This window comes from Drosophila persimilis, unplaced genomic scaffold, assembly GCF_003286085.1.
Source record: "Drosophila persimilis strain 14011-0111.01,24,50 unplaced genomic scaffold, DperRS2 tig00000676-arrow-arrow-pilon, whole genome shotgun sequence".
In the NCBI taxonomy this organism is placed as follows: domain Eukaryota; kingdom Metazoa; phylum Arthropoda; class Insecta; order Diptera; family Drosophilidae; genus Drosophila; species Drosophila persimilis.
This window is the reverse complement of record NW_020825332.1, coordinates 681039-698196: the sequence shown is the minus strand read 5'-3', so window position 1 is coordinate 698196 and position 17158 is coordinate 681039. Positions and strand designations below refer to the sequence as shown.

The following is a 17158-nucleotide window of genomic DNA, read 5'->3' as shown; positions in this document are numbered from 1 at the left end:
ATGGGAGGGGGAAGGCCGGCTGGAAATGTGGTCAAGTAAGAGATGATTTAGGCAGTAATTGAAACCCTTGCAGACTTCTCCTCTAGTGCGTTTTTTTTACTATGAATCTCTATTTATTAGCTCTCTACCCTTCGGGGAACCTTCTCTAACTTTCCGGCCACTGCGGAAGTGGCTCAACATTGGCTAAAACCCACCCAACACAAACCTCTATCGCCTCAAGGAAATGCCGTTTGCCATTTGCCATTCAGATCTGGTTGCATGGCCATAGACGTTTTCGGCCCACAGAGTCAGCCAGCCCCCTTTCGGAACAGAACAGATCAGAGCAGAAATTCATTTCTCAAGATAAACAATCGAAAACATCGCCCGAGACCCCATAGCATATACCCCACACCCCACACCCCACACCCTATAGCCCATAGCCCATACTGCTGCCTGGCTTCTACGTCACAACTGTCATTGGCTGTCGAGTCTGAGCCGATCGGAGCCGGGGCTGAGCCCACTTTCGAGCGGGGCATAGCGCTATAAAAGCGGCGGCTTCTGTCGGTTGCAAGTTTAATTTGCTCAGAGCAAAAATCGCGAGTGGACGTTTAGAAGAGAACGCGTCGAAGTCGAAACGAAAAAGTGAAAAGTCGAATAGATCGATCGTTGCGTTGCTGCGTCCTGAGAGCTCTCGAGGAACAACACCCGATAAAAAAGAGAAAAGAAAACACAAATAGCTGAGATGGCTCTGGTTCCGTCTACGAACAACACGGACTGGGATTACTGGGATTACCGTCGTCGCTTGTGGCGCGACTGGGACATCAACGACTGGGATCTGCCCTACTGGAAGCGCTCGCTGTCGCGCGTGGGCTCCGCGCCCGATCTGAGCAGGGTGATCGTGGGCAAGGACGGGTTCGAGGCCAACGTGGATGTGCACCAGTTCAAGCCGTACGAGATCACAGTGAAGACCACCGGCGATACGGTGGTGGTGGAGGCCAAGCACGAGAAGCGTCGCGACGGAGACACCTTCGTGGGACGCCACATTGTCAAGCGATTCGTGCTGCCCCGTGGATACTACCCGAACGATGTCCGGTCGGAGCTGTCCTCCGATGGCATCCTCACCGTGCGCTGTCCGCCGTATCTGAGCAACGAGCGGAGTGTCTACGTCCGTCAAGTGGGTCCCGCATATCTCAGCATTAAAAACTAACCCCAGGGATCGGGCGGAGCGCCGGAGCAGCCAGAGTGCACAGGATTTATGTGTTTTGTTTTTTTTTTTTTAGTTTCTGTTGGTGCAAAGAAAAAAAATTAAAAGAAAGACCCATTAATGCACCCGATCGGAAATAATTCAGAAATCTATTGAAGATTTCCGTAGATTTTCCGAGTCTCTTAATTCTAAGTAAGCCCAATCCAAAGGGAAAATAATTGGACTCTTTTTGTAATTAACAAGGAAATATTTCATTTGTTTAGTTAAATAAAATAAAGGTTTAATTTATTAATAATTAATTGAAACAGTGGCAACAGTCTTATATGGGGGAAGGGGTCTGTGGTCTGTGGTGCACCAGGGCCAGCGGATGTCCCATACAAAGCCGAAACAATGGGACGCTGCCGAGGAAAATGTCAACATAAGTCCGACTCAAAGCACAGACAAGAAAAAAAAACAATCGCCGCGGCAGTCGACTGTCCAGACAAAAGTATATACTATATATAAAAATATATCTAGAGACTAGAGACGTACATATACGTATATGTGCATACCACGCCCTTGGGCAATTTCCGCAAATGCCATCTAAGGTTAAGTTAAAATGTAAATGGATCCATAAATAACGAGACAGCGACGAGAACCGCCTCGAGCATAAACCTACACAGAGAAAACGCACAGAAATCGCTTGAATCGCATGAGCTGGAAAAACTAATCTAGATATACATACATATGTGCGAGTATATCATTTGACCATACAAAGTGTGCGCGAGTAGAAACAAATTCGCACGCCCACAAATTTGGTTTAAAGTGATGAAAAGCACTAGGCGATTGTCTGGCGTTTTTAACCGCGCATGCGTTTGGCAAGCGTTTAAAAACGCATGCAATTACCAAGAAGCGAGCGGCTAGAAACGCTCCAACTGAAATGAATGAATGGCAAAGCCTTCATTAGAAGAAAAGCATGGAATTGAAACGTGTGGAATGGCCCAATAGCCAGCGACTTTAAACGCGTCCAATTGTCTGTCAATCCACGATTCAATCCCATGGATCGGATCGGTCAATTATGTACAGCCTTAAACCATTTTCAGTTGTTTGAGCCATAAAACAATTTGTCAATCAAATTGTAAGCTATAAAACACCGAGGTCCGAGTTCCGATGTCCGATGTCCGAGGTCTGTCCGCACAATTGGATGGATGTGGATGGAAGATCGAAGGGGACCCGGAGGGACAGCGACTGCTCTCCACCCATATGGGAACGAGCCACGTTCGGTCTGTGAGCTACTTAACTATATAGGTTCTATACGATACGGGTTTATTTTCTATAGAATAACATGTTTGTTTGGCTGGCCAAATAAGTCGAAGAGTGCTGCGAGTGTAACACACCTACGCGGTGCGACTTTCGTATTGTATTTAATTTTGTTTAATTAAAAACAATTTACAATTGGCACCGAACTCAGCTGAACAGCCCAGAACAGAACTGAATAGAGCAATGCGAGGCGAGGCGGCGCATTTGATTCAAGATGATTGAGTGTTTTATTTATGTAATGGAATGTTAACTAATATTAATAATTTTTCTCGACAAGCATTTCTGACAGCGCTGAAGGATGGATCATCGGATCGGTCTGCGATCAAGTTCAATGCAAAAGCAAATAACAGAAGCATCTGGAACGGAACGGAACAGCACAGAACAGAACGGAGCCATCAATTCTGGTGGGCCTATGCTAATGACAAGTCTTCTTCCATGGGTAAAAATAGTTTCCTTCTCCCAAAGAGGGGCGACACTTGTGCGCTCTCGCACTAATTTACTTTATGATAGTCATGAAATATCAGCGTATATACTATAAGTATACATATGTATATACATACATCTATCTTTGGAGACAGGGAAATTCGGTGTGTTCCGTGTGCTTCCCTTCGAGAAAAGTAGGAATCTCTTTGGCTCCTCAGTCTTGCCTTGGCTCTGGTCGGAAACGGTGCGTTCTCTTCTCCCTAGGAAATCGGTTCTTGTCTCCTTCAATCAGTGAAAATAACTATACACCACATACATATGTATATGTAGAACTTTTTTTTTTTATTTACCATATCATAAATGTGGAATAATCCCAATGAACTCCAATTGTCCAAAAGAAGTGTTGAATGGTCATCTTCTTGAGTTCCAGCAAATATTGTCTCCCATTTATACGTGTATATAGAAAGTGTTGAACATGGGCTATTTATAAAGCCGCCTTAATCTTAATGGTTTCTTTGCATATATACTTTCATCTCTTGTCCCATAAATATGTTCTGAAAGGAAAGTAAAGACAAAGCGTGAAATTTTATTAATGACTTCTTATTTATAAAAGAAAACCGAAGAAGCACAAACCCCGACGAGTGAGTGAGTGGAAAGGTGTGAACCGCATAGAGTCTACAAGGATCGTGTTCGTGTCTAGGGCGGCAATATGTGGGCGGTCAAATATGTTTTATGTGCCCTGTCATGCGTTGCATTTGCTGCAGGTAAGTGTGGGCGAAAAGTTATGGAGAAAGTCACGGAGGAAGGCAACTTTATGGGGCCATATTTTTGGGAAGAAATTTCCCTATTGGAAAAGATCCAATCATTTTCATTAGTGGAGGAATTCTAAGAAATTTTGTGCATCTAAAATATGCCACTTTCATTTTCGAAAATTGAAAATTCTCAGATCTTCTAAAAATATGAACTTTTATTAATGAAATTACCATAAAACAATCACTTATATTTTCCATTTTAATAAATGACATTTGTCCCTTCAATCTATATGTACATATATATGGAAATCCATAAAAAACGAACACGAAATTGCCTTTATGATCAGTTTATGGTAACAGCTAATGGACCGTACTATACACATATGTATGTACGATTTTATGACACCTTTTCTTCAGAAAAGTCTTAGGGAAGAGAAAATGAGTCATTGCCAGCACGCGGCCCCCATTCCACTAACAAAATAGATCATTTAATTACCGGCCGGCATTCAGAAATGAGGAACATAAAAACTGATCGTAAATTATCCCAAACGAAAAGCCAAAAACAGCACCACAGCATCTAAGAAAATGTTGAAAAAGAAATAGAAAACTTATAGACGACAATGAAAAGTCTTTTGGCAAAGATTCAGATGATTGTTTCGGTTAGTTTTATGGCCCCTCTCCATAACTATCCGCGTGTCTCCGATTGTATCTGAGAGTGGAGTGTGAGAACAGCTGTTTGGGAGATTAACCTACATGTGTGTATGTGGCTTTTCAGCGGCACTGGAGTACTGTGAGGTGGCGCCATTGGTGAGGCATGCCACGGCGAAGATAGCATTGAACGATGACACAATCACTGCGATATATACCTGCAAGGCGGGCTTCGATCTGAGGGGAGCGGCGGAGCTGATCTGCAACTCGGAGACCGACAAATGGCAGGGCGAGCCACCCAGTTGTGTGAAGGGTAGGTTGGAGAGCAATGCTTATCCTTTTTGATCTCTTATTTCTAATGAGACATATCCGTTTACAGCTTCCGCGGTCTCAGAACGCAAGAAGAGGGTTTTGGCCATACCAGAGGAGCCCAAGGTTCCTCTTCCGTTGGCTGCGATTCTAGACTTGAGCTGCATCGAGGCAAAGGTGATGGCCCCAGAGATCAGCCACGGACTAGTGGTCAAGTACGAGCGTCGCCGCCGGGGCGAGAAGATCTTCCTTGTGGCCTACTTCGCGTGCAATGAGAACTACGAGTTCGAGTTTTTGGAGACCTCAGCGATGTACTGCCACGACAAGAAGTGGGTGGGCGAGCTGCCCACCTGCATTCCCCAGGTGGAGTACACCGATGGGGATGGCGGAGATGGCGGGGATCTCGAGGGCGAGGACTACGATGAGTACGAGACCATCACCAATGACGATGACAACGACACCGACAATTTGGTTGAAGAGGAGCCAAAGGTGACTGAGAGCGAACCGCCGCCACCACCTCCACCACCAGTCGAAGAGGAAGTTGTTGAGTCCGTGGAGGAGGCTACACAACCAACAGAATCTGTCAAGGCACCTGTAGAGGAGCTCCCAGTGGCAGTCGAACCACAGCCAGAAGTGTTGCCAGAGTCGATCGATGAGCCAAAACCCGAACCGGAAATTGTCGTACGCGTCGATGAAGCAGAGCCTGTTGAAACTCCCCTTGAACCTGAAGTCAAGGTCGAAGAAGTAACCGAAATCAATGTGGTGGTTGAGCCCACGAAAGATCCATACACACCTCGATTCCTGGACGAAGACTGCGGTGAAGATCGCGGTGGATGTGAGCACATATGCAAGCGCCTCTTGTATCCAGACGAGAACGAGCCCGTCCTGAAGTGCAGCTGCCGGGAGGGCTATACCTTAGATCCCAGCGATTACGTCAGCTGTCTTGGTGGGTATCCTGGTTCTTATCCTTATATATCGAAGTCATTTAAAGTCCTCCTCTCTCCCCAGATATCGATGAGTGTCAGGAGTCGAATGGTGGCTGTTCAGAGATCTGCAACAATCTGCCGGGAAGCTTTCAATGCGCCTGCCAGAAGGGCTACCAACTAGATGCCTCAACGGGAAAGTCCTGCGTGGGTAAGCACATAATTCAGATATCTGCATACCATACCTTTCTTGTATGACATCTATTTCTGAATTCTGAATTTCAGACATCGACGAGTGCACCAATGCAGAATTATCTTCAGATTGTCAGAATGGTTGTGAGAACTTGCCCGGATCATATCGCTGTGTGGTGGCATTGGTCACCCAAGAAGAGGCCGCCATTGAGACTGCATTGTCAGAGCCCACGGAGGAGGATAACGAGATCTCAGTTGAGGAAGTATCGCAGCCCAGCCCTAAAGTGCAGTGCAACCCTGGGTTCCAGCTCTCGGCCGATGGCAGCGAGTGCCAGGACATTGACGAGTGCGACATCGACGATGGCGAGGACGAGGAGCATCCCAAGCCACGCTTCTGCCAGCAAAAGTGTCAGAACACCATTGGCTCCTATCGCTGCCACTGTCACTCGGGCTACCATCTGCTGGAGGATAAACAGAGCTGCGCCCTCGACGGCTGCCAGGACCTGGACAATCCGAAACTGAATCGCACTCGCTGTGCCCATGAGTGCGAGAACCTGCCGGATGGCAACTACAAGTGCAAGTGTCCTCAGGGCTACGATCTGGCCGAGGATCAGCACAGCTGCGTGGTGGCCGAGTCGGCCTGCACCACGGATAACGGCCACGACCGCTGTCGTCCGGGCAGCTGTGTGCCCAGCGAGGACAACAGCAGCTTTAGCTGCCTCTGTCCGCCCGGTTACACCAGCGAGGTCTTCAGCTGCCAGGACATCGACGAGTGCGCGGAGGAGAGCCATCTGTGCAGCCATAGTTGCCTCAACACAGATGGTGGCTACCAGTGCCTGTGTCCTGTCGGCCTGACCCTCGTGGAGGAGTTCACCTGCGTGGCCGAGGATCTGTGCGAGGTCAACAACAATGGGTGCGAGCAGATCTGCCTCACGGCTCGTGGCGGTGCATGCTCCTGTCGCGACGGCTTCCGCCTCGGCGCGGACGGCAAGGGGTGTCAGGACGTGGACGAGTGTCAGGTGGAGAACGGCGGCTGCCAGCAGGTGTGCCGCAATCTGCCAGGTTCGTATGGGTGCGAGTGCTCGCCAGGATATGAGCTGCTCCGGCTGGAGGGACTTCGCGGCTACTGCTTTGACATTGACGAGTGCGCGAGGGAGATGCACAAATGCCATGAGGAAATGCTTTGCGAGAACCTCAATGGTTCCTACACCTGCCTTTGTCCAGCTGGCTATGCTCTAGGGCTGGACAATCACATCATCACATCCACATCATCATCCGAATCATCATCCACATCATCGCCTAACGACTCATCATCATCTGAACCCTCACCCTGCCTGGACATTGACGAGTGCTCGCTGGCCAACGGCAACTGCTCGCACTTCTGCTTGAATCTGCCGGGGAGATTCCAGTGCGCCTGTCCCCTGGGGTATGCTCTGGCCGAGGACGGGCGCACCTGCCAGGACATCGACGAGTGTCTCCATGGCAATGGCCAATGCAAGCAGCTTTGCCTCAACCAGCCAGGGGGCTTTGCTTGCGCCTGCGAGTCCGGGTTCGAGATCACGCCGGATGGCTTTGGGTGCTTGGACATCGACGAGTGTTCGCAGGAGTACGGAAACTGTAGCGACATCTGCATTAATCTTCTAGGTACCCATGCGTGTGCCTGCGAGCGGGGCTACGAGCTGTCCGAAGATGGAAGGAGCTGCCAGGACATAGACGAGTGTGCCGGACTTCTCTCGGGCGGCTGCACCCACGAGTGCATCAACAAGAAGGGCAGCTTCGAGTGCGGCTGCCCCTTGGGCTACATCCTCCAGGAGGACAATCGGAGCTGCCGCCCCGCCCTGGTTGGCTGTCCTCCTGGCAGTCAGAGGACCTCCACCTCCGATGGCTGCGAACCCATCAAATGCGGCCTGGGCCTCCTGCTCGGCGCCGATGGCAGCTGTGTGGACGTCGACGAGTGCCAGTTGAACAACGGGGGCTGCTCGCATCGCTGCGAGAATAGCCAGGGCTCCTTCAAGTGCGCCTGCCCGGCCGGCTATCAGTTGGACAGCGATCTCAGGACGTGCCAGGACGTGGACGAGTGTTCGCTGGACAAGGAGAACTGTCTAGCTGGCAGCTGTGTTAATGAACCAGGCGGTTTCCGGTGCGAGTGCTCCTCCGGCAAGAGACTCTCCATTGATGGAAGGACCTGCCTGGATGTGCCTCAGCCACCAAGGGCTTCGCCTCTTCCCGAGCTACCAAAAGCAAATCCATTTCCCACATTTCCCGAACTACCCAAAGCCCGTCCAGAAGAGCGACTGCCGCCTGCTCTTCCCGTCTTACCAAAAGCAAACCCATTTCCCTCATTTCCCGAGCTGGGCAAAGCTCCAAAATATCCTTCTGCAGCTCCAGAAGCACCAAGGTTTCCTTCTATTGAATCAGTGAATACCAGGCTTCCGCAGATTCCCTGGGTCACTCAGAGACAACCCCAGCCACGGGATGCCTGTCCACGCTTCCAGGCGCCGGCGAACGGCAAGGCCCGCTGCAACAAGTATCGCCACAAGCGCACGCAGTTCTACAACAGTCGCTGCAGGGTCACCTGCAATCCGGGCTTCACCCTCCAGGGATCGGAGATCAGGAGTTGCGGATCCGCTGGTGTTTGGGAGGGTCAGGAGAACAAGTGCGTGCGTAAGTATCAGACAGAGGATCCAATCACCCAACGAACCGATCTGTGATAACTTGACTTCGTTTTAGCTCTTGTCCAGCGTCGTGTGCAGACCCAATCGATATGTCCTGCCCTGAAACAGGCCCGCAATGGTGTCATCTCTCCTGCAAGCTGTACACAGGGTCCTTCCAGCTTTGGGGCCATCTGCCACCTGCGGTGCAATGCTGGCTTTGTGCCTACTGGACCTTTGCTGGCCTCCTGCATGGCCCTGCAGGGCTGGTCCTTTGGATCTGATCTCAACTGTCAGCCGTTCGGCAGCAGCTTCTTCAACAATCGACTGCCCTGGATCCGATCGCAGTCTCTGCAGAATATACCGCCCGTACAGCAGACAGCCACAAGAGCTCGGCCCTACATCAAATGTCCCGAGAATGTGGTCATCCTTCTGCATCGCGGTGAGGTCAAGGCTCATGTGACTCTGCAGAGGCCCGAGACAAATCTGGACTACCGAAATGTGGCTGTTTTTCCCGCCTGGGCCAAGCAGCTGGAGGCTCACCTTCCGGCTGGCGTCCACAAGATTGGGTTCCGCGCTCAGGACCCACAGACGAGGCAGAGTGCCGCCTGTCAAACGATCATCACCATCAAGGCGGCGCCAACGACAGAGTCCAATTTATTCACCTTTTCCTCCGCTCCAGTTCAGAGTCATTCAGGGTTCTCCAGACCTGTTGCATTTCCCACATTTTCCTCCCGGTCTTCAGCCCCTGCCCCCGTACCGTTTCCCACATTTCCCACACGGAGTACAGTCCGCCAACCAGCTCCATTTCCAACATTTTCCAGGCCCGCTCAATTTGCCAGACTATCTGCACTTCCTGAACCATCGACCCCGTCTAGCCCCGCATCCTTCCCAAGACTAGACTCTGTTCAAACGTCAAAGAATCTCATTGGTGTCGCTCCTGAGCGCAGTGAGAGCTTCAGGGTGGACCTGGGCTCAGATACATCCAACTATTGCCCACCCTCGATTGAGGTTCATCTGAAGGAGAATCAGAATCTGCGTTCGGTTGTCTGGGAAGAGCCCCGCTTCGAAGGCAAATTATTGAAGATCTTCAAGTCTCATGTAAGTATTCGAATCGAAACATACTATAGACTATGATACGATTGATTTCTTTTCAGTTCCCGGGTGCTTTGTTTAGGCTGGGCGATCATGCCATCAAATACGAGGCAACCACCACTGACGGTGTGACCCTCAGCTGCAGTTTCCACATTCATGTCAAGGGTAAGAGATCTCCTGTTTTCTTTTTAGAAATTTCAATATATAGCATCTCGTTCTTTCAGCTGCCAAGCCCACACCTGCACCTGCACAACCAGAGATTGCCTATCCCGAATCCGAGTCCGAGTCCCTGTCCCTTAGTTCAGCGCCAGCACAACTAAGGGAGAAGCCTGCCGCCAGCGGCAGTCTGTTCGATGGCCATGAGTCCTATGTGGTCTGTCCCGACAAAGAGCCCGTCCGAGTGACGGCCCACCAATCCGTAAGTGGGCCAAAGCCAAAGTCAACGCCAAAGCCAGTAATAGGAGCGCACCAGCGAAGGTTTCCATCTGTATCTCATTCGAATGCATCTCGCTTGTGTATTTTGTAGGTCAACCTGCCCGTGGGCTGTACTCTGAAGAACGTGCGCCCGCAATCGAGTCCCCAGACGCATCTGAAACGCGGCACCCTCACCTCGCTCTGGCATAGGTACAATGCGAATTTCTAGAGCCCAGTACTTGGGGTATAAGCTATCTACTCGTTGAGCAATTGAACGAGTAGAATACTATTGGAGGCGCCATTTATGCAAATACTTTTTATATCTTTTTTTTTAATGCCTAATTTAAATAAATAAATACTTTAAATGTATTTTTTAGGCGATCTTTTATTCATTATTATTGGTATTGTTGTTACAGTTCTTGCAGATAAGCGGAAAATTAAATGGGTTATTTTTTGGGTCTTGTAAACTCTTTAAAATATTGCATCATCTTTTGATTGGGGTTTAATCTGAAGTCTGTGGTCTGTATGGCATTCCCCAACTGAAATGAACTCTCAACTTTTGTTTCCCCCAAAATATCACATACAATGGGACTATCTGATCCACAAGCTATTATAAATGGGTTCCACAAGCCAGAATGATTGTTATTCCTTTCTGAAATCAGGTGAGTGGACTCGATATTTATGAAATGTATTTGTAGAACAGCAAATATAGCGCGTGCCAGGCCCCCACCTCCACCTTCACATACACATCGACATCCACATCCACAGCTACTTCTAATTTATTATTCACTACAAAATAATTGCCCAGAAATGCCGTTGAACTCGTTTGGTTAGAACCTGTCGGCATGTCACATTATGAAACCATTTAAGATTATTCAGTTTTCAGTTTTATTTTCATTCGTTTTGCGAAAACAAAAAATAGAAACTAGCCGAAATAATAATAATGTCTAGAAAATAACATGGACCCCAGCAGAGCGATCAAATCGGATTGGGAGTATTTATATACACACATATATATATGTAGCATACTCGAACTGTAGGCAGAAAGCCAGCGCGACCCTTAGCAGGGGCATGCGATGTTAGACGATGTTAGGCCTATCTATCGCAGGAACTGATAACCCCACAGCCACAGCCATAGCCATAGCCATAAAGCAGAGTTAGTACTGCGATTGGACCGCATGTGGATGCTATTCCAAGATCGCCCGTTCACTCGCCCGATTGATCGCATTATTATTGACTGGTTTCCACTCGGTTTTCGTTTTCGTCTCACTTCTCCACGAGATTGAGATTATCTATGGAACCCGTGCGGCTTGGGGTCTAGCAAAAAAAGTCTATTTAAGCGCATGATTAACTGAGAAATTAAATCAGTTTTAAATCGTGTGCTGAGCGGTGCGTTCGCCAGTTTGTTCGGTTGTTGTTCCCCATCTCGCAGCGAAGACAAAAGAGAAGAATCGTTTCAAAATGTACCAGCGTCAGGTCTCCTTTGATAAGGTTCGTTCCTGTACATCATACGTACATGTACATGAATATATGTAGAAAGTGAACCGCAGAATAACAATAATAATAATAATAGCAATAACAAGTATATATTTTTTTGTACCCGACTTGAACTTTTGCTAACCTTGAGTGGAACCACAAAATATAAGAAGTACTCGTATTATTCCAGCCAGTGAAAACAAAGTTTATTTTGAGGCAAGAAAGCGGATCTATAATCAACTCGAGCTTCCACCAAATTGGGTTAACACTACAGATTGCCAGACAAAGGAATATTTATAGAACAGCCTATTGAGTGTGACTTTTTTTCTGGAGTTTTTGCATCAAAACAAGATCTACCAAAGTGGAATATTTATAAGAAACTAGATCTAAGCGTTCTCGTATCTTGTGGTATCAGAACCTCCATAACAATCTTCTCCGTGCCTCATCAAGTTCTAGGCGAAACCCATGGCTATCCATATGCTCTGAATGCCATTGCGGTCAGACCTAAGCCTTCGAGACTCGAGAAATAGTACATAGATACACCTACTAACTAATTTCAATGATGCAGCAGTCTGTGGAAGCTCGTGGGGCTGCGGTTGAATAACTCGCCTTGATTTCGGACCTGGCTAACCTTTGAAATTCGATCCTCGTTCTGAGCAATTGATTGTATCGGCTTACAATAGTGGGGTATTGATCATCCGCTGATGGTCATGAGGGATGAGTAGGAATGAGGGTGTTTCCCAGATTGTTGCATCAGTCTGGGTCACATTCTGTGTCAATCAATGGGAGGGATTGTTTTTCCAAGCGATAACGAAATAATGAAAAGCTAATGAAAATCTTTCCACTCTCCATCAGCCAACGCGCATTGAGGATTCGGCGTATATTGCCGAGGGTGTGGATATTCAGGAGGCCAGGAATACCTGTCTGCTGTTCTCGCCGAAGGACTCGTCTTTGTCCAGTGGTGCCCTGGCCAATATCTTGGCCATCTTCAAGAAGCACGACATCAATCTGGTGCACATTGAGTCCCGGTCCTCGCTTCGTGTCCCTGGCTATGAGTTCTTCGTGGAGTGCGACGGCAAGTCCGGGGCCCTGGGCAGGGCTATTGAGGATGTGAAGGGCCAGTGCAGCTATTTCAATATCATTTCGCGTGACTACAAGGACAATGCCACGGCAGTGCCTTGGTTCCCAAGGCGTATACGCGATCTGGATCGCTTTGCCAATCAGATCCTCAGCTATGGCGCCGAACTGGACTCCGATCATCCCGGATTCACCGACCCGGAGTACCGCAAGCGCCGCAAGTACTTCGCGGACATTGCCTACAACTACAAGCATGGCGAGACTCTGCCCCATGTAGAGTATTCCAAGGAGGAGATCGAGACCTGGGGCATTATCTTCCGCAATCTCTCGAAGCTCTACAAGACCCACGCCTGTCGCGAGTACAATCATGTCTTTCCCCTGCTGGTGGACAATTGTGGCTTCAGGGAGGACAATATCCCACAGCTGGAGGATGTCTCCAACTTTTTGAGGGGTGCGTTTTAATACACACTGCATAGAGGAAGCTTCTACAATTTGTTGCTCTATTTCCCCAGACTGTACTGGCTTCACCCTTCGCCCTGTGGCTGGGCTGCTCAGCTCCCGCGATTTCCTCGCCGGCCTGGCCTTCCGCGTCTTCCACTCCACTCAGTACATTCGGCATCCCAGCAAGCCCATGTACACCCCAGAGCCCGATGTCTGCCACGAACTGCTGGGCCACGTTCCCCTCTTTGCCGATCCTGCTTTTGCCCAGTTCAGTCAGGAGATTGGCTTGGCTTCCCTCGGAGCACCAGATGATTACATTGAGAAGCTCTCAACGGTAGGCTACACTCTCTACTTGCCTCCCCAATTCCCAATCTCCATTAAATCATCGTTTGTAACTATTAGATCTTTTGGTTTACTGTGGAGTATGGCCTGTGCCGTCAGGAGGGTGAGCTGAAGGCCTTTGGTGCTGGTCTGCTCTCCTCCTACGGCGAGCTGGAGTACTGCCTGACGGAGAAGCCCATGCTGAAGGACTTTGAGCCAGAGGTGACTGGTATTACCAAGTATCCGATCACACAGTTCCAGCCCCTCTACTATGTGGCCGACAGTTTCGAGAGTGCCAAGGAAAAGACTATGTAAGTCGATCCGCCTTTTTTGTTCTTTTGTTTTGGCTTACACTTTCTTTTTTAGTAAATTTGCCAACTCGATTCCACGTCCGTTCGGTGTCCGCTACAATGCCTACACGCAGAGTGTCGAAGTGCTCGACTCGAAGCCGCAGATATCGAATCTGATGAACAACATCAACTCCGAGTTCCAGATTCTTCAGAATGCCATTGTCAAGCTACGTGTCTGAATTCCATTCTATTTTATACTATATACTCTACTATACTATACTCTCTCTATCTATAGATTTTTAGGATTTTTATGTATATTTGTATATGCTAAATAAATAATTACGAAAAGTGTATCCGTTTTCTGGACTTTTATTATGCTGTCGTTTGATTTGATTAGCTTTTTCACACTGCTCTCGTGGGGAACATAGAAACATCTAGTTATATACAAATTAGTTCTAGATCACCATCGATTATCATCGTCGTATATACAGGCTTAAGCAAGTTCCTCCGACTTGTCCTATAGGTATGTACAGAGCTTAAACACAGAGTTAACTAATTAACTAGAGTTATTAAGGTAGTTGTAGTTGAGTTTAAGATAAGTTACAAGGTTTGGCTGCGTGTGGAAGTTCAAAGCTGAAGATCGAAACATATTCGGACAAGCTTTTCCAACAGAATTGTATCTAATATTTTGTTCAACATTTTCTGTATGTACATAGGTATATTTCAATTGCTGGAAAAGCTCTGGCATGAGGAGAACTTATCGGAATATGCTCACAGCAGAATAAATGTCAGTTGCAGTCTCAACCTGAGTTTTTAGATATCTATCTATCATCTATATCGCATCTTAAACAATAAATTGACTTCAGTAGGGAAGCCCAGTCTTGGAAATGATATAAAATTGGATTAGCAATGCTTAAATCGTTATCTACATCTAATATCTAATTTAGGTGTACGTTTTAGGGTTTAAGGTTCGATTAAATATCAGAGATCCCTGTTTGCGCCACAATGGCACTTACTGGATAATGGTGGCTTATGGAAACGATGGGCACTTCTTCCTACTTGCTAGCAAAAAAAATTCACTTATGGATACATATTTTGAGAACGTTACTATTCGTGCACACATACATACAAACACACACACACAATGTAGTCCAAATCCATCTCTAGAACAATACCTAGTCTGTTGAGATCAGGAGTTGCGGATCCGCTGGTGTTTGGGAGGGTCAGGAGAACAAGTGCGTGCGTAAGTATCAGACAGAGGATCCAATCACCCAACGAACCGATCTGTGATAACTTGACTTCGTTTTAGCTCTTGTCCAGCGTCGTGTGCAGACCCAATCGATATGTCCTGCCCTGAAACAGGCCCGCAATGGTGTCATCTCTCCTGCAAGCTGTACACAGGGTCCTTCCAGCTTTGGGGCCATCTGCCACCTGCGGTGCAATGCTGGCTTTGTGCCTACTGGACCTTTGCTGGCCTCCTGCATGGCCCTGCAGGGCTGGTCCTTTGGATCTGATCTCAACTGTCAGCCGTTCGGCAGCAGCTTCTTCAACAATCGACTGCCCTGGATCCGATCGCAGTCTCTGCAGAATATACCGCCCGTACAGCAGACAGCCACAAGAGCTCGGCCCTACATCAAATGTCCCGAGAATGTGGTCATCCTTCTGCATCGCGGTGAGGTCAAGGCTCATGTGACTCTGCAGAGGCCCGAGACAAATCTGGACTACCGAAATGTGGCTGTTTTTCCCGCCTGGGCCAAGCAGCTGGAGGCTCACCTTCCGGCTGGCGTCCACAAGATTGGGTTCCGCGCTCAGGACCCACAGACGAGGCAGAGTGCCGCCTGTCAAACGATCATCACCATCAAGGCGGCGCCAACGACAGAGTCCAATTTATTCACCTTTTCCTCCGCTCCAGTTCAGAGTCATTCAGGGTTCTCCAGACCTGTTGCATTTCCCACATTTTCCTCCCGGTCTTCAGCCCCTGCCCCCGTACCGTTTCCCACATTTCCCACACGGAGTACAGTCCGCCAACCAGCTCCATTTCCAACATTTTCCAGGCCCGCTCAATTTGCCAGACTATCTGCACTTCCTGAACCATCGACCCCGTCTAGCCCCGCATCCTTCCCAAGACTAGACTCTGTTCAAACGTCAAAGAATCTCATTGGTGTCGCTCCCGAGCGCAGTGAGAGCTTCAGGGTGGACCTGGGCTCAGATACATCCAACTATTGCCCACCCTCGATTGAGGTTCATCTGAAGGAGAATCAGAATCTGCGTTCGGTTGTCTGGGAAGAGCCCCGCTTCGAAGGCAAATTATTGAAGATCTTCAAGTCTCATGTAAGTATTCGAATCGAAACATACTATAGACTATGATACGATTGATTTCTTTTCAGTTCCCGGGTGCTTTGTTTAGGCTGGGCGATCATGCCATCAAATACGAGGCAACCACCACTGACGGTGTGACCCTCAGCTGCAGTTTCCACATTCATGTCAAGGGTAAGAGATCTCCTGTTTTCTTTTTAGAAATTTCAATATATAGCATCTCGTTCTTTCAGCTGCCAAGCCCACACCTGCACCTGCACAACCAGAGATTGCCTATCCCGAATCCGAGTCCGAGTCCCTGTCCCTTAGTTCAGCGCCAGCACAACTAAGGGAGAAGCCTGCCGCCAGCGGCAGTCTGTTCGATGGCCATGAGTCCTATGTGGTCTGTCCCGACAAAGAGCCCGTCCGAGTGACGGCCCACCAATCCGTAAGTGGGCCAAAGCCAAAGTCAACGCCAAAGCCAGTAATAGGAGCGCACCAGCGAAGGTTTCCATCTGTATCTCATTCGAATGCATCTCGCTTGTGTATTTTGTAGGTCAACCTGCCCGTGGGCTGTACTCTGAAGAACGTGCGCCCGCAATCGAGTCCCCAGACGCATCTGAAACGCGGCACCCTCACCTCGCTCTGGCATAGGTACAATGCGAATTTCTAGAGCCCAGTACTTGGGGTATAAGCTATCTACTCGTTGAGCAATTGAACGAGTAGAATACTATTGGAGGCGCCATTTATGCAAATACTTTTTATATCTTTTTTTTTAATGCCTAATTTAAATAAATAAATACTTTAAATGTATTTTTTAGGCGATCTTTTATTCATTATTATTGGTATTGTTGTTACAGTTCTTGCAGATAAGCGGAAAATTAAATGGGTTATTTTTTGGGTCTTGTAAACTCTTTAAAATATTGCATCATCTTTTGATTGGGGTTTAATCTGAAGTCTGTGGTCTGTATGGCATTCCCCAACTGAAATGAACTCTCAACTTTTGTTTCCCCCAAAATATCACATACAATGGGACTATCTGATCCACAAGCTATTATAAATGGGTTCCACAAGCCAGAATGATTGTTATTCCTTTCTGAAATCAGGTGAGTGGACTCGATATTTATGAAATGTATTTGTAGAACAGCAAATATAGCGCGTGCCAGGCCCCCACCTCCACCTTCACATACACATCGACATCCACATCCACAGCTACTTCTAATTTATTATTCACTACAAAATAATTGCCCAGAAATGCCGTTGAACTCGTTTGGTTAGAACCTGTCGGCATGTCACATTATGAAACCATTTAAGATTATTCAGTTTTCAGTTTTATTTTCATTCGTTTTGCGAAAACAAAAAATAGAAA

The 17158-nt window shown here is 48.0% G+C and overlaps 4 protein-coding genes across 5 annotated transcripts; all 4 read left to right on the top strand.

Annotated features, from left to right (window-relative positions):
- Nucleotides 1-584: 584 nt before the first annotated feature.
- Nucleotides 585-1478, top strand: LOC6599860 (heat shock protein 27). The gene has a single exon (XM_026991506.1). The coding sequence runs from the start codon at nucleotides 722-724 to the stop codon at nucleotides 1184-1186; it is 465 nt and encodes a 154-aa protein (XP_026847307.1). The 5' UTR covers nucleotides 585-721; the 3' UTR covers nucleotides 1187-1478.
- A 1999-nt stretch (nucleotides 1479-3477) lies between these two features.
- LOC6599861 (fibrillin-1) lies at nucleotides 3478-10258 on the top strand. 2 transcript variants are annotated; one of them, XM_026991496.1, is made up of 10 exons: nucleotides 3479-3669; nucleotides 4433-4618; nucleotides 4685-5560; nucleotides 5623-5748; nucleotides 5823-6791; nucleotides 7374-8393; nucleotides 8460-9481; nucleotides 9538-9640; nucleotides 9700-9893; nucleotides 10002-10258. In XM_026991496.1, exons 1-10 carry the CDS (start codon nucleotides 3615-3617, stop codon nucleotides 10116-10118), a joined length of 4668 nt encoding a protein of 1555 aa, XP_026847297.1. In that variant the 5' UTR covers nucleotides 3479-3614; the 3' UTR covers nucleotides 10119-10258. The 2 variants fall into 2 exon arrangements, with proteins under 2 accessions (XP_026847296.1, XP_026847297.1); XM_026991495.1 differs by having other exon boundaries at nucleotides 3478-3669; nucleotides 5823-8393.
- A 1013-nt stretch (nucleotides 10259-11271) lies between these two features.
- Nucleotides 11272-13798, top strand: LOC6599862 (protein henna). The gene is made up of 5 exons (XM_002024948.2): nucleotides 11272-11380; nucleotides 12221-12893; nucleotides 12955-13217; nucleotides 13286-13515; nucleotides 13571-13798. The coding sequence occupies exons 1-5, from the start codon at nucleotides 11351-11353 to the stop codon at nucleotides 13731-13733; spliced, it is 1359 nt and encodes a 452-aa protein (XP_002024984.1). The 5' UTR covers nucleotides 11272-11350; the 3' UTR covers nucleotides 13734-13798.
- Nucleotides 13799-14516: 718 nt separating this feature from the next.
- On the top strand, nucleotides 14517-16602 carry LOC113566335. Its single transcript, XM_026991576.1, has 6 exons — nucleotides 14517-14597; nucleotides 14674-14737; nucleotides 14804-15825; nucleotides 15882-15984; nucleotides 16044-16237; nucleotides 16346-16602. Exons 1-6 carry the CDS (start codon nucleotides 14517-14519, stop codon nucleotides 16460-16462), a joined length of 1581 nt encoding a protein of 526 aa, XP_026847377.1. The 3' UTR covers nucleotides 16463-16602.
- The last annotated feature ends 556 nt before the right edge of the window (nucleotides 16603-17158 follow it).

Coding starts and splice junctions, on each gene's coding strand:
- LOC6599860 (XM_026991506.1), top strand. CDS start 722: ATGGCTCTGGTTCCGTCTACGAACAACACGGACTGGGATTACTGGGAT.
- LOC6599861 (XM_026991495.1), top strand. CDS start 3,615: ATGTGGGCGGTCAAATATGTTTTATGTGCCCTGTCATGCGTTGCATTT. Junction 3,670..4,432: donor ATGCGTTGCATTTGCTGCAG/GTAAGTGTGGGC, acceptor GTGGCTTTTCAG/CGGCACTGGAGTACTGTGAG. Junction 8,394..8,459: donor TCAGGAGAACAAGTGCGTGC/GTAAGTATCAGA, acceptor ACTTCGTTTTAG/CTCTTGTCCAGCGTCGTGTG.
- LOC6599862 (XM_002024948.2), top strand. CDS start 11,351: ATGTACCAGCGTCAGGTCTCCTTTGATAAG. Junction 12,894..12,954: donor TGTCTCCAACTTTTTGAGGG/GTGCGTTTTAAT, acceptor CTATTTCCCCAG/ACTGTACTGGCTTCACCCTT. Junction 13,516..13,570: donor AGTGCCAAGGAAAAGACTAT/GTAAGTCGATCC, acceptor TTTCTTTTTTAG/TAAATTTGCCAACTCGATTC.
- LOC113566335 (XM_026991576.1), top strand. CDS start 14,517: ATGGTGGCTTATGGAAACGATGGGCACTTCTTCCTACTTGCTAGCAAA. Junction 14,598..14,673: donor TGGATACATATTTTGAGAAC/GTTACTATTCGT, acceptor AACAATACCTAG/TCTGTTGAGATCAGGAGTTG. Junction 14,738..14,803: donor TCAGGAGAACAAGTGCGTGC/GTAAGTATCAGA, acceptor ACTTCGTTTTAG/CTCTTGTCCAGCGTCGTGTG.